Below are 16,947 nucleotides of genomic sequence, written 5' to 3'. Positions count from 1 at the left end.
GGTCCCACTTGGAAGAGAAAATATAAAGATGTGTGAAGGAACAAGACAGCAATCCTATGACCTGAGGTTAAATCCCACTGGGTTCAGTGGAACTTACTTATGAGGAAATATATGTGTAATTGCACTGTAAATCTATGAGCATAATTCAATATCATGCCAATATAGCAACATTTGGAATATTCATGCAGAAGAAATTGATAATTACTTGTATTCGTTTTCTCTACACTTGGGGCTCTTTGGACTCTCAATCTTGGTAACCAAAATCATTGTATTCCTTTACAGAACTAGTTTTGTTGTGCAGAGGTTAGGAAGACACATTACATAAAACAGTCAGTAATTTTTTAAAAATGAAGAAAAGAACTTAAGGAATCGGAAGAGTACAAACCTCTTCCAGTTAACTATTAACACAAAAAATCAGTCTTACTGTTTTATGTGCATAAGCAAAATCATCAGAGAAGCAATTAGTTTTAAGGTGCGGCAGCAAAGAATAGATTAAAACCTCTTCCACAACTCTTCCCAAAAAGGTGACTTGCAAAATGAAATGGCAGATGCATGTTTTCATCCTGCCCCATGCTACCAAAGGTTCCTTGACGGTGCATTCACTTTTAATGTAAAGCAGAATGGAAATATGTTTGGTGATAAGACATATCCAAGATGTTGAAAAGTGGGCTAACTTTTACTAAATGTTACAATCAATGATGTAACTTATGTAAGTAGGGTTGCTTTGTCATATATTGATAGTTACCTCACTTCCACATCCACATTAACTTGATTTTAAATGCAATTAATACATATAGTCAAGGAAGACTAATGGACTACATTCTGCACTTAACCTGGTGGACATTTTCAAATGGCACAAGTGACCAGTGCAAACCTATTTTGCATTGTAAACGACTAAATAAATCTTAATGGATTAAGAATGATCAGCTATCAACACACAAGGGAAATTAAGTGCTGAAATGCCTACATTGATTATTTTAAATTATTAGCCTTACTCTGTTCTTGAATTTGTATGCTTTTAGTGAGCTTTAACACATTTACAAGACTTATTGACTATAATTACAAGAGAATTCAAGTAATGGACACATCAATTATAAGCAACATGTCTTGACCAGACAGTTGCATAAAGAATTCTAAAGAGAGCTCCATTAGCATCTTCCCTGTAGTTTTATTCCATTTTATCTGCCTTAAGAGGGCATATTAAGGGCTTATAAACGCTGTTCAGACCATGTGAGCATGTCTGTGCCTCCTAGATCCTCCTTACCAGATCTCAAATCAAAACATGCGCTAAAACATTATGTATAAATATAATATGGACACGCTGTTATGCAATGAAATATCTAAGATTGGGATTTCAAAGATTCATAAGAATTAATTCTTTTGTTATGGTAAGACACCGGAACATGCTTAGCAGCAATGACACTTCCCCCCAATTGACTCCTAAGCACATTGCTTGGTCTACGCTTTGCCTTATTCTAAGGAAGCAAAAACTATTTCAAGTTTACACCAAGAATATTTTTATAATATTTTGCATCTCTTACCTCTTCCTTTCCTTTCTAGTAACTATGCACCAAGTTTTCAACTACTGCATGAATTTAAACCATAACTTCTATAATAAGCCATTATTTAAAAGTACAGTAAAATAAACCTTACAGTTTTAATGAAAATATGTTCATTGAAATGTGAATTTATTATTCAAATCCACTCATAAATTCAACCAGAGAGACACCACTTGTCTAAGCAGAGCTCAGTGATTTAGAAAAGCTGTCTATTTAAAATAAAGAATGTATGGCAGGTTTATAGAAACATAGCAGTGAATTTTTACATAAATTTAGAACTGTGGCTTACACGTTTTCGACAAAAGTGTTGTTTTAAATTTTTTCCACTTAATATAAAACATAAAAAGAGAATGGAAAATATGGCACAGTAAGGTCTAAATCACCATGCCCAACCTCCTCAGGTACGATGTTGCTTCTACCGTTGCCATATAAAATGGCCAGCTACAGGTTGAATGATAATAAAGTGTGGTTGTTTTCTAAAATCTTTATTCTTTGTATCAAATATTTGTCACTCAGACATTAAATGTGAACGTTGGTCCCTCTGTTCAATAGGAACAATCTAATGAAGACCTTAGGCCTCTGTCAGATTTGTGATAAATGGTACATGTTAAGCATTTCTTATCTAAAATACTTGGGATCAACAATATTTTGGATATTTTGGACTACATATATTTGCATAAAGAGGTATCTTGGAGATGGTTTCCAAGTCTGAATAAGTAAGTCATTGATGTTGCAATGACACAATGCCAATGTCAATTAATGTCAATAACACAACGAGATATCCTGGACACAATGAGGTATCCTGGAGATGGGGCAAAAGTCTAGGCATGGGGTTGCCTTTGAAGACTGTTCGGAAACTCCAACTAGTCCAGTCAAACAGGCGGCAGCCAGATTACTTATTAGAGCAACATACAGGGAATATACCACCCCTCTGTAATGTCAGCTCCACTGGCTGCCAGTCCACTTTCAAGCACAATTCAAAGTGCTGGTCTTGGCCTATAAAGCCCTATACGGTTCCAGCCCAGGATACCTGTCCAAATGTATATCCCTCTATGTCCTGCCTCAGAATCTAAGATCGTCTGGGGAAACCCTGCTCTCAGTCCCGCCTTCTTCGCAAACATGTTTGGCGGGGACAAGACAGGGTCTTCTTGGCGGTGGCCTCCCATCTGTGGAATGCTCTCCCTAGCGAAATTAGGTCAGATCCATCCCTTCTCTCTTTCAGAAAGAAGCTCAAAACATGGTTTTGGGACTAGGCATTCAGACAATAGGTCTGGCAGTAATCATAATGTTTGAAACCTGGCTATGACAGCCTTTGGACTGGGTTGTTTTAATAATGTTTTAAGTGCACTTTAATCTAATGTTTTATCTATTGTATATTGTTGTAGGTAATGTGTTTTTATTTGTTTATATGTTGTCGGCATCCAATTGCTGCTGTTGTAAGCCGCCCTGAGTTCCCCTTCAGGGGTTGAGGACGGGATATAAATGTCGAAAATAAATAAATGTTTCATTTACACCATATACACATACCCTGAAGGTAATTTCATACACAATTTTAAATAATTTTGTGCATGTTCAGTGAACTATGAGAAAGCAAAGGTGTTACTTTCTCAGCCACCCATTTGGACAATTTTAGAGTATTCTGGATTATAAAAATCCAGATAAGCAATACTCAGTCTGTATCAGACTATCAAGACTCTGGACAGGTCACTGGGCTAGCTGATATAAAATTAATCAAATGTCATGAGATTTCAGACTTTAGAGCTGAATTATTGCTCCATTCCAAATGTATCTGATACATGCTGACAGAATATTGTAGCCAGAACAAAATATAGATGATGATGAGCTTTTTAAATTATTTGGAGTAATCCACAATATTTGCCATAGTACAATAAGCTTAAGGGAGGTGGGGGTAGAAGTGGGGAACAGTTCACAATATGCTCAATAGTTAAAGGAATGATTCGCTGGAACATCAAATAGAAGCACATCACATCGTTTGATTTTGGACGCTAACACAATTGTTAGCTCTTGAAAAAAAATACTTGTTTTGGAGTCCACCTCCTAACTTCCCATCAGCATGGTCAGCAGCTACACTGACTAGGAAATTATGGGAGTCACAGTCCAAATAAGTAACTTGCCCAAGCTCTGACAAATGCTAAATAGATAAAGATATGCACAAGAGAACCTGCTTTATTGATCTTGAATCTTCTAGCATTAATTTGTAAAAGTCCCCAGATCATTTTCTCCTCCCCCTTCTTTTTTTAATGCATAAAGCCTGAATGGTAAAGATTTGAGTGAATGAATATCTATCTTTGGTCATAGTAACAATACGTTAAGAAGTTGAAGAGGATGCCTAGGCTAATTTGATAACACTTGTAAGGCAGATTCTTGTGTTTTAAGGCTGTCTGGAGTACCTTCCAATACTCATATGATACATGGATTCTGAACAAGGACAAAGGACTGTGGCTCAGCTGGCTGGGAGTCAGCTGCATTAAGATCACTACTGACCAAAAGGTCATGAGTTCAAAGCCAGCCGGGGTCAGAGTGAGCTTCCGACCAATTTGTGTAGCTTGCTGTCGACCTTTGCAGCCCGAAAGACAGTTGCATCTGTCAAGTAGGAAAGGCTACGTGGAGGCTAATTTACATAAAAATCTCCAGCAAGCATGCAAAGAATGAGGAAGTACTTCATCAGTGTCACAAATGGATGGTGAAGTGAAAGCTCCCCTGGTGGCCAGAATAAACTCATGAAAAAGCTAGAATGTTAAATAGCCTGTGTGTCTGTCTATATATGTTGTGTGTCTATGGCATTGAATGTTTGCCATGTATATGTACATTGTAATCCGCCCTGAGTCTCCTGCGGGGTGAGAAGGGCGGAATACAAACACTGTAAACAAACAAACAAACAAATAAATAAATGGAATAAAGCCTAATCTCTGATGCACAAATATTTCCCTCAGTCCACTGGTGAGGTTTCAGATACTTGATATTCCTGGATCCTAGCTAACTTCAACGGGGGGAAATCTGGAACAGTTTTGGTTATGATACTTCGTTATTTCTCCCCTGGTACTACAAGAGATACTCTTAGAGACCTGATTTTACCAATTTCTAATTTGCCAGCCTTGATTGCTCAGCCCTCAAAGCATAGCATCAACATTTGACAGTCCTTTTCTCATATGGTGTACTATCATAATACAAATGTTTAGTGGGAAGGAAGAAAAAAAAAGTTCTGTAAAAAAAAAAGTGGAAAAATCCCAGATGGAGGCAATTTGGGGGGGAGAGTACCAAGCAGCTCTTTATGTGGCAGGAAAGGAAAAAGTCACTGCAAGGTGAAAGTTCTCCAAATCCAAAAATGAGTCACATAATGGCCAGTAATATAATTAATCACATATAGATGGGGTCTGCTGAATATAACTTTCAACATGCATGCTAACATGTTAATTTTGAAAAAAATATTTTCCCTGCTCTTTGCTACTAAATTACTCTTACAGTTCAAGTATTAATGTCTGATCAGTGAACAAAATTTTAAGTTTCAGATATTATAAGGATGAATTTATAATTTTAAAAATAACCACTGGAAAGGAAAGAGAAGCAATAGTAAGACCTTATTTCTCTTTGTATGGCTATACCATTTGCTATAACATACCTGTATGAGTACGAATATGAGATAAGAAGGCCATGGAATTACTACTCCTGCACATCTTCCCACAATATTTGCAAATATTGCCTTTGTTTTCTTCTCTCTCTCGGTTGATCTGTTCAGTATCTTCAACAATGTATTTGTTGACTTCCCGGAGCATTTCTTCATGTTGTTCTTTAATATGAAGAAATAAATTTTGTTCAGAATCAAAAGGCTCTGTGCATTTCACACACTTAAATGTGGCACCTCCTTCTGGCAGCTCTTCAACACTTGCTTGCTCATTTCTCATATGGCCGGCACTAGCCAGGTGCTGGTGAAGACTACTTTCTGTGTAAAATGACTTCCCACACAGTAAACAGTGGAAATGTTTCTCTTTTGAAGGGTGTTTCATAGCTATGTGAACATTTAGTCCACTTAAACCATCAGCTAGAAATCCACAGTCATCACAGCGAATGCGTGTAGATTCACCAGGGGGGTGCCCTTCATATTTCTTCCTCTTTGCACTACCTTGTAGGGCATCCATTCTCAAAGGTTTCTCGTAAACTTTCAGTCCACCTAAATTCTGTACATCAGTAATAGGATCAATTGGCTCACAACCATCTTGATGGCTTTTCAGTTTTACTATTGATGAATCAAATGGTCCACAATTTTGCACTACCATCCCGTCCTTCAACCTTTCAGCAGAACTGGTAAAAGCATCCAAAGTCTCATTACTTTCCTGCACTCTTTCAATCACTGAACCATCTGCACCCCAAATGTTATTTAAAGATATTTCTGCTTCATGTTGTGCCTCCATCAGGGGATCCTCCTCCTCTGCAGTAGAACTCTGTGGGATGCTTTTTTGTTCCTGTAAATTATGCATATATTGAAAGTTATTTTCAATATTTTCAACAACAGTTTGCTGTTGCAGTGTGCTACATGTTTCTGAAAGTACTGACAACTGTGTTTCTGCTATTTTTACTTCCTCAGCAGGTATCTCAGTATTTTTGTCTGTTTTATCAATGTCATCTCCCAACTTTTCTCGATTTTCCTCCAAACTCAAGGTAGGAGATCCTTCAATGAAAGTTATATTTCCATTCCCACTTTCCATTGTAAAAGGAAGCTCAGATTTGTCAGTTTCTTGATCATCTCTATGATCATGCAGAGCACTATCAATTGTTTCCTTAAGTGTAATGATCCCACCAAGTCTTACATCTTTTTGTAGATTTTCTTCACTAACTGCATTTACTGTATTTTGGTCAGTTTCACTTTCACTCTCAGCATCTTCTGCATCAAAAGCGTAACCTTGTCTATGCATCTTTGAAGTGACACAACCTTCTGCAGCCAAGTAATGAGGGAACTTCTTTACTTTCCGAGTATTCTGCTTTTTCAGAATTTTCTCCATGTTGTTTTTGTGTTTTGTTTCACCTGCTATAATCTGAAATTCTTCTGTGGGCTGTTTTTCTTCCTCAGACACAATAGCCACTTCTTTGGCAATTTCAGCTGCATCTGTCTCCTCACCAGAACTGCACATGTAAGATTGTCTTTTGATTTTATGCTTCTCTGTTGCTGCATGTCTAATCATCTCTCGGCGGGTAACTGCGTAATAGTCACAAGCCATGCAATAGTATTCAAATTCTTTTGTATGTTTGCGCTTTATATGCATATCCAGAGAAGAAAACGAATGTGCAACAAATTCGCAATAAGCACACTTGTTATCATTTGCATTGGCAAGTCCTGTTTGAACCAAGAAATCTGTATGTTGACTAATATTATCTGGCTCTGCAATTATATACTGGTTTTTTTCTGAAGAGCTCCTGTTGATATCCAATTCGGGAATCTGAATCACTTTTTCTACTTGTATTGGAATAGTACTACCCTGCCTTTCCAAAACAACACTTTCTGAATATGAAGACTGATTGCCATGGTCAACAGATTCATTCAACCCTCCTATTGGGTTATTTATCTTCTTACTACTGTTTTCATTATTACCTCCTTCTGGGCAAACAATGATTTCTACATTTTCAACCCCACCAGTTTCCAAACGGCTTTTATGCTTTTTTGTAGCACAATGGCGTTCCATGTCACCTTTAGTTACGGTGTAATAATTGCATACTTTACATAAATAACTATACTGGTGGCTATGCTTTCGGCGAATGTGAACAGTTAAGTTGGTAACGCTGGAAGCCAGCAAACCACAATGAGGGCATGTCCGAGAAATGGTTCCTTTAGGTCTACCTCTTTTTTGTACAGTACCCAGAATCAACTTGCTGTCTTTAATTGTTTCACCTGATGAAAACAGCTGCTTATTAATTGATACATTCTCCAGTGAACAGTAGGGAAGGCCTTCAGTTTCTGGTGGAGCTTTGGTGGACCCATAGGAAGCATCAGTTACTTTTTTACTCTCACTTATTCCTACACATACCCTTTCAATACATTCTTCAAATCGTAAACCAATATTGTTTTTTCTTGCATTTTCAAGGTGTTTACTTCTCTTGATGTGTTTTTCCATTCCTTCTTTGCTTAAAGAGTAGAGGTTGCATGCTTTACAAAGGAAATGATACTCCTGTGCATGTCGAAGTTTTATGTGTCTTGTAAAAACAGAGGGAGATCTTGTTTTATAAAAACATTTTTTACATTGAAACTGGTTTTTGCTTAAAACAGACTCCTGGAACTCATGACCAGAATGTACTATAGAGTGCTTGGGCATTTCTTGTTGTATTTTCATTTCTTCAACCATTGGAAGACTATTTGATTCTACTGTAGTAGGTGAAGTTTGCCGAATCAAATCACTCTTAAGTTGCTGAGCAGTAGTTTCCTGAGATAATGAACTAATATGTTGCTCAGTTTCATTATGAACTGTCATTTCTTCTTCACTTGAAAAATACATGTGGCAAGTAACACAATAGTGAGATACACCATGTTTGTCACAAAGGTGCCTTCCAAGGCTCATATCATTTGGAGCAAAATATGAACAGTGAGGACAATTACTCATATTGTGACTATTCTTTTGACAATGCAATTCTATACCCTCCCTGGTTGCACAAAAATAACCACATGATTGACAATGAAATTTAACTTTTTTAGCATTAATCCTATCAACATCCAATTCCAAACCTTCTGACTTTGGCAAAGTAAATAAACAGTGAGTGTAAGGATTTAAATTCTTTTGCATATTAACAGCTTTTTTGGGAAAATTCCCAAGTTCCAGGATGACGGAAGAACATGGATTTGTTCCATCTGGATCAACAGCTTGCATTTCACAGGCAGCTTTGCACAAAGGGTTATCATCACGTTTGCTTTGTAAATCTTTGACCTGTGATGAATGACTGTGACTGATCTCTCCCCTAATACTGTGCTTCAAACTAGAATCTGGCTTGTTCCTTCTACTCATGTCCAAAAGATGGTATCGTCTTTTTATCTGCTGATTTAATCGGAAAGAACCACTTTTTCTGAAAGTTTCTCTTCGTGGTAATATTGGCTTTTTATGCTGGAGCCCAACAAATATCCCTATGGGGTTTAAATTACTAAATCTCTCTTGGCCACCTTCAGAAGGTTCTGATACATGTGGATTGCAGTCTAAGGACCCTGAAGTATCAAGCTTTTCAGCCTGGACATTACTATTTTGATCCACATTGCACATAAATGTTTCCTCATTGGTAATACTCTCTGCAATTTCTGGTAAATTATTTGTAGATGGGACCATTTCAACAAAAAATTTGCAGCTTGCTTTTACGTTCTTCATCTTACTGTTTGATGTTCTTAATTGATTTGAAACGGCACTCCATATCTTTGGTTTGTTAAGTGCAACTATTGTTCTCACATTCTTCTCTTTGACTGGATACTGCTGTTTTTTATGAAATGATTTTTTTGTTAAGATCTTTACAAATCCTCCACGGGCAGCAAGGTTTTGCCTGCGTAGATGTGTCTTGCCAAGAAAATGAGTCCTGAGGAGTTCTTCCTCGGAAGACCGAAAACCACAAAGATCACAAAAATATCTAACTTTACCTGACATCTGTTTGACACGCATTTGCAAAGTTGAAGCATGCTTCGATTGAGAAATACAATGTGGGTTCATATTGTGGGTTTGTTGAGGGTGGCTTTCTTCAATGTGCTTTTGTAAATCAGGTAGGGTTGCAAAAGTCTCTTCACAGGCTTTGCATTCCAAAACACTTTCAGTGTGACTATTGATACAGCTAATGCTGGTTTCATTGTTTGGAAAACCTGATGTGTGTTCTGGAAGCAGTGTGGGAACTTCTTGGGAATGTTCATTTTTAACATGTATTTCTTGTACAAAATCATCACTTTCAGGCATGAGATCATGCTGTGTGCAAAAAGCATTTGAAATAAAGTCCTCACTATCAGGGGAAGCATTTGTAACAACATTTTCTACTGTTTCATCTACCGTATTAGTTGTTCCAGCAAGATAATCTTCACATATTTTGCCATTCGGTGGTCTGTCTTCATTGGCATGTTGTTCGTCAGTCAACTTTATTCTTTTGCAAAGAAGCTGATTTTCAAGGATATTTGTTTCACTGAAGTCTTCTTGATGTGCTGATTTCAGTAACATCCGTTGGGCCATGCCTTTCTGAACATCCTTTTGTTCTGGACTTTCCTTTTCTCCAGTTGAAGATGTGTTTATTTGTGAGGTAGAGAAAGGTGATCTGCCAGCTTTTTCAGCTAATTTGTCTTCAACAACTTCTTGTGCCATATTTTGTACATTCTCATCACCTTCATAAATTTTCTGACTTTTTTCTGCATCCATCCTTAATGAAGATAGTGTACAGCAGAGTTGCAATAAAACGAATTAGTTCATTTGCTCTAGGGCTTTCTGAAAAGAAAAAGGAAAGAAAGAATGTGAGGTTATTAGTGTCTTGAATACATAAAAACAAGCATAGTTTTATTCTAATGAAACTCATAACTTGTTGAATATAACCTATTGTTTACAAAGTCAAAGGGGATATTCTTATATAATGATGCTGGTGAGCATTTTTAAACAGAGTGCTGCCCAAAGCAATAATATCTAAACGAAGAGTTGGGCCATATAAATAAAAATTATTTGGATCTTTGGAAGAAAATGGCATAGTTATTACAAAGAAATAGGCCCACTGGCTTTTTCAATGGTCTCTCATGTAAAAAAAATGCTCATAAATGACAGACACAAGCATTTTTAGTTCTCTGAGAAACAGAATACAGAATTGTTTAATATACTTGCAGTATTGAGTGTCATACTCTGGAACATGCTGCTATTACTTGGTTCCAGAGCTTGCTCATTTTAATAAAACAATTTGCTGCCAATGGAACGAATTCAATACAAATCCAGCTATTTCACTGCAGTGATGTAAATAATGTGCCCATTTTGGAAATCCAGAACTAAAAACTTTGACCTTTGTATTTGACAGCCCTGATGTAGTACTCAAAGACAACATGACATTCAGTCAAAATTACAACTAGCAAAAGGAGAAGCAAATTAATCTTTTCTGTATTGGAAGTTTCCCAATTAAATAATTAACTTCCACAAACAAAATACATTAAGAAGGTATGAAACTCAACGGAACTAAAATGATGAAAACAAGATTATTTGGCCAATACTAAACACCAGTTAAGGTGATATTCTGTACCATGGAAGTTTAACTAATAGAAGTTCTCCAGAATGTGTTTGTTTCATATCCCACCTTTCTTCTAATATGAGACCCAAGGCTACTAATAATATAACTTAAAAGAAGATACAATCAAACCATTACATAATTCATAATAAAAATATTTGCAAATACCACGTAAAAACATTTTGAAAAGGCTGTTACAATGATAACAATTCAACATACTCCAATTTAAACATCTTTCATATAAGATAGCATTCTATATTAGTGGTTCTCAATCTGTGGGTCCCCATGTGTTTTGGCCTACAACTCCCAGAAATCCCAACCAGATTTCTGGGAGTTGAAGGCCAAAACATCTGGGGACCCACAAGTTGAGAACCACTGTTCTAAGAGTCTGAATAAACAGAAAGGTGTTCTCCTGCTAATGAAACAGAACAGTCCTCCATTATCCATAGATTCCATCATCTACAGCTTCCACCATATATAGCTTCCAAATGTTTTTTCAAAGAAAATATTTCCAAAAACCAAATTTTGATTTTGCCATCTTATATAAGAGATATCATTTTTCTAAGGCATTGTATATAATAGGATTTGAGCATTTATGGATTTTGGAATCTACTTCCTGGAGTCAACCCGGAGCCAAGAGATAACTGTATCCCTTATTTATCTATTCATTTTCTGGAGAAATGGAAGGAGGCCTTGGTTGTTGCAGTCATTTTGCTAAACTTTTCCTTGCTCTGCTGAATGCTCCTTTCCATCCTCTCAATTGTTAAACTGGCTTAACGGAAGAGGGCTGCAGAGTCTGATAATGACATTATCAGGGCATCTGATAATGACAGCTCTCAGTAAGCAAAGTATCTGCTACATCCATTCGTGTCATTATCTCCCAGGATTGATCTGGAGAAGGGCAGTTTCCTATGGTCCCCAACATCTGCCACTGGCCCTCCTTAATAATGGAACCCTCCCCCTTGAATGGCACAACTCAACTGTAGGGGGAAAACAAGGGAGACATCTCTGAACATTGTTTTTAGATTGTGTTTAAAGCGTGACCGAAGCATTTTTCCTTCACACAAGCATTTGAAATCCCAACCCCATTTTATAAGCCACTGCTCATGAAGCATGACCGCTGCTTCATAACCACTGTTAAAGTTTTCAGGGCATAATCTTTCCAGTTAATTCAACAGAAGCTTAATGTGACAATATCCTCAAAAGAAAGAAGTAATAAGTCACAATAGATTTACTGTGAGCATCGATGTAAAAGTTTGAAGTGGAAAACTCACAGAAAGTATGAGATAGCAGAAGAAAAGCCTTCTGATGACACCTGGTGGCCAATTCACACAAAGGGACAAAAATTGAAATGTTTCTTTAGAAGTACAAGAAATATTCCAAGTAAATACTTCCTTACAAATTCAAATGCTTATCCCAAAATGTAATCTGAAACTTATTTCACATTTACATCCAATTTAGGCAAAACCTGTTGGTCATACTCAAACAATATAATATGATGACTGTTTTTATTTTGCAAGATTTCCTAAATTGTTTGACTTTTATCTCTCATGCCAAAGGGTGCATTTTCTTTTCTTTCAGCTCCCTTCTTGGATGTTCATTCCAGCCTAAAGTTAAAGGATAGCAGCCACCTTCAAAAACTGTCTTCCAAAACCTGTTTTGTTTCATTGCCAAAAGCCCTGAGTGACTCCTGAGTGGCATCTCAATCTCCAAAGGCCAGAGAGCCTCTGGGCTCAGGTCTCAAATGCATGCCAGGTACTAATGCAGTTAGCACAATGACATCACTCCACATCTGTCACACTAATATAAAATAATTGAATATCTATTTCTTTTCCTAGCATTCCTGCCAAGCAAGGGTTGGAAGACTGAAAGAGGGCTGCAGCCAGAAATTTCTTATGGTCTGGGTTAAGGTGGACAAGGTAAGCAGAGAGTGAAAATTCATGTTAGAGTAAGATGGCACACCAAGCAGTCCAAAGCTGGGTCCCAATTTGCAAATCTGAAGGAAACTAGCATCACATCTATCTCAAGCCATTTAGTATTGATTCTGCCTTCTCCAGAAGCATAACTACATATTTGTAAACTGTTATGTATTTAATACGAGGCTGTCAATTTTGAGAATAGGTTGAATGCCTTCAAACAGCTGAAATGAAAGAGGAAGGGAAGAATTTGTGAAAAGTCGCAAAGGAACAAATTCAGTGCCATTAATAGCAGGCACGCGAGATCTCGTGTATCTTGTGCCATTTCTAAAAAGGTTGTTTTATTATCAGCGTAACTAATCACAATGAAGCCATCTCTTACAGCCAAAGACATAATAATGAATTTTCTTTACAGCTGAAGAGAAATGGGATTTGCTGTTCCATATCAGCCCAGAACAGGCTGTATAAATTCTTCTTCATATTTATTGTTAAATGTAATTTTTATCTATAAAATCAGACATGAAATATTAAAACGTGAAAAAACAGAATTTACATCCTTTACTTAATTTAGTTTAAATGGTCTATTCACTAAAAAGCGGGGGAAAGGTTACATACGTATTATTCCGCTCCCTCCATCCTCCCCTATAGCTTTCCCATTATAAACCATGTTTGTGGGATTTATAACTCAGCTGTAAAATTTCCACTCCTCTCCAAGTGTTGGTTTACTTGTCCTATAACATTTTTTAAAAAAACTCAATCTTAAAGCATTGCAGAAAATCTCAAGGAAAAGTAATGAAAGTAAAAATAATCTTCGTTCGGTTACAATGCTGAAGAGACTTAGAAAACTCAGTGCAACTTGCTTCTGTATCAATACATTTTAAAATTAGTCAGTTAAGATGATTATTAACAACAGTACAATGCTCAGTCTGCAGCTCCTGCAGCCTAAATAAGGCTTCAAAATACAGCAGAACTGAGAATTAGCACAACACAGAGAATGGTTCGCAACTCCGAAATGGAGATTTGATCATATAGTTTTGGTTCATCTGCAGAATTCCAACCATTGTCTTCTATTCCTTCTTATCTGCCTTTCTCTACTTTCCACATTTAATGTGAACTTGGTCAAATGGGGTTAAAATTAAGCTGAGTATACTTTGCAGGGTTTAACCCACAGTTTATCAGGACATATCAATGGGGAAACTGTTGGTCCCTGCTTATTAAACAGGGACTTAGATCCCATTGCACATAATGTACAGCGTTCCCATTATCATAGCACACGCAGCAGTATATAAATGCCAATTACAGAAAGAAGCCAGTTACTTGGATTGTAAGACTCCCTCTCTCTGGCCTCCTTTCATGAACACAATGAGGAAGCTTTGTTATGTAAGCTTTACAGAAAGGGCATTTTGTACAGTTTCTTTTCAGACTATAGGCAAGGCATAATACTAATGTATTGTCGAAGGCTTTCATGGCCGGAATCACTGGGTTGTTGTAGTTTTTTCGGGCTATATGGCCATGGTCTAGAGGCATTCTCTCCTGACGTTTCACCTGCATCTATGGCAAGCATCCTCAGAGGTAGTGAGGTCTGTTGGAACTGGGAAAAAGGGGTTTATATATCTGTGGAATGACCAGGGTGAGACAAAGGACTTTGTCAAGATGGTCAGTTGAAACATTCACACCTAGTTCCAGCAGACAAAAGTCCTTTGTCTCACCCTAATCATTCCACAGATATATAAACCCCTTTTTCCTAGTTCCAACAGACTTCACTACCTCTGAGGATGCTTGCCATAGATGCAGGCAAAACGTCAGGAGAGAATGCCTCTAGACCATGGCCATATAGCCCGAAAAAACTACAACAACCCATAATACTAATATTTGTCTTCTCAGAGCCCTACACTGTGTCCCCTACCTCACGATTCCACAAACATCCAAGAGGAATCCCTTGCCCTGAATGTTATACAGTATGCTCACTGGAATTTGATTTTTCCCATTGATATCATCAAATTTGGAGAATGCTCAAATCCCATTATGTACAATGGCACATAATGCTTCTTCTCCTATCATTGAGCTGGAGAAAATCAGTTTTCTATGTTGTTCCTTGCACAAAACTGAAACATTAAGATTTGTGTTTTGAAATTATTGTGTTTCTGAGTATTTTCAAGCTGTGGGTGATTGGGTTCGTGGACACAGAATCCACAGAATCAACTACTATCAGAAAGCATGGCTTGCAGCAAAGGGCCTCATCAGATGGGACAATTTTAGCGTCCTAGGATGCTTCGAGCCTATTTTGGGGATAGAGCCTCATGCCAGGCATCACATGTTGTCATGTGCCTTCCAGCAGAGGCCCCACCCACAGAATCCTTGGATGTTTATCTCCCAACAAAGGAGCCTGCCCGTGTTGTGCTGGCTCCAATGGAGCCAGCATGTGTCCTCACTCGGAGGGCGATGCTTCCCACACGTGATGGGGAAAGTGTCTCTGTGAGAGAATGGTGCGCACAGAGACAAATTCACCCCACTGCCCCCTCTGTCCGACAGCAAAGCCAGGTGATCTGGGACGGCAATTCCTTTCCTCCAACTATGACAGTTGTGAGAAGGCATATTAAGATAGAAGTTGTCTTCGAGCCATTCTAGGAACAACAAAAGCTGTCTTCAATGTATCCTATGCACATTTACTTAGGCGTAAGCTACAGTGAACACATGAAGGCAACTTCTATATACACATTGTGTTTACAGGAGTCCTCACATTTAAGGAAACTGTAATTAAAATGAATGGGGAAAGTTATTTGCCACCTCCCAATTAGTAGGCAAAATTAATATTCTGTCTACCAAGGATGAACCTTATCCATCTTACAACAGTTTCAGGGGCTCTGATGAAGTGATGTTCTCTTCCAACTTGCCATTTCAAGGAAATGCTATCCCTAAAAAAACACACTTTTGTTATAAAGGCTCATAACTCAGTCAGATGAACAGGACCTATATACATTCTAACCACAGAAAAATCCGTACAGGGAAGGATAAACATTAATTCACTCTTTGCTAACACTGTTTTCCAACAGAGGAGTAAATGAGAGAACAACTACATGGGAGCATGTCTACAACAGCTTACAGTCATTTACTGAGCATCTATGACAAGGGATTGCATGTTAAAGCCACTGGCCATGACTCATAACTGCCTATCCTTTCTCAACTCTCAGTGGTCGGCTTTCTATAGATATACTAGCCAAACTGTCCTACATAGAGGACAACCAGCACTTCAATTCAGAGAACTTTTGGACTTCCTTCAAAGTGCTAGACAACAACGCATCAGCAACACCAGGCCCAGATAAGGGATGGAGAAATAAGGGGCAAAGACATGGTATCCAGATGTCTTTCATGAAGGTTCTGAAGGTACAGCAGCCTGGAAGATGTAGCAATCTCATTTATATTTACTTTTACAGCTCACTACACCTGACAGTGCTCTGTAGTTGCCCTTTCTTACAGTTGGTGGTTGACCCTCGGGTCTACCCAAAAGAGGAATATCTCCTTCCCAATCAACCAAACAGAAATCCATCTTGGATTTTGAGATTTTCCATAGTGAAGTGAAACACCAAGGGTCTCTCAGCCCTTAACAGGGTACAGTTGATCAAATAGTTCATCTGTTTAAATAAACTGAACCTATAAAGGCAGTACACCAACTGTTGCCAGGAAACCCTCTTACACTCTTGTTTTCCTAGTAGTCTTTTCTACCATATGTGGTTAACCACTGTAGGAACATACAATATTTACTAGGCAAGCATTTGGTTGGAGCCAGGTGGGCAGATGATACCATTATAGAGCCGGTTCTGATCAACTTGATTACTTGTTATTTCTAAGACTAATTCAATGCAGAGTAGAGAACAAAGTACAATGAAACATATGTGGTATGTATTTGTTTCTTACACTTTATTCTAACTAGGCAGCAAATGAGACAAAAGATAGTAAATACAGAAGTTTCAAAATAAAGTCACAGAAGCAAGCAAATTATCCCTAAACTACAACCAGTTTATCCAAAGGTAAAATTCACTGAGAAAAGCCAGGGTGTATCTAACTTACCAGTAAGGAAAAACTAATGGAGAATAATAGGTCAGTTTGGTATGAGCTATTTCAATTCATCATAGCCAGGAAAGGGATCATTAAACACAGCAGTGCAAACGTATCAAATTACAAGAAAGACGACAAGTGAAGTTAGAAATAAAAAAATTGTCAATTTTGTATACTGCTACTACGTGCCCTTTATT

The 16,947-nt window shown here is 37.7% G+C and overlaps 1 protein-coding gene across 1 annotated transcript in view; it reads right to left on the bottom strand.

Moving 5' to 3' along the window:
• ZNF407 (zinc finger protein 407) overlaps nucleotides 1-16,947 on the bottom strand; it is a 400,216-nt gene that overhangs the window by 358,076 nt on the left and 25,193 nt on the right. Inside the window, exon 2 of the mRNA XM_060774974.2 lies at nucleotides 5,200-10,003. Within this exon, the coding sequence (XP_060630957.2) occupies nucleotides 5,200-9,937 (4,738 nt within the window). The 5' untranslated portion in view covers nucleotides 9,938-10,003. The remainder of the gene's footprint in view (nucleotides 1-5,199; nucleotides 10,004-16,947) is intronic.

The sequence above is a fragment of the Anolis sagrei genome, chromosome 4 (assembly GCF_037176765.1).
Source record: "Anolis sagrei isolate rAnoSag1 chromosome 4, rAnoSag1.mat, whole genome shotgun sequence".
Taxonomy (NCBI): Eukaryota; Metazoa; Chordata; class Lepidosauria; order Squamata; family Dactyloidae; genus Anolis; species Anolis sagrei.
Note: the sequence above shows the minus strand (reverse complement) of the source record. Positions and strands in the feature narration are given on the sequence as shown.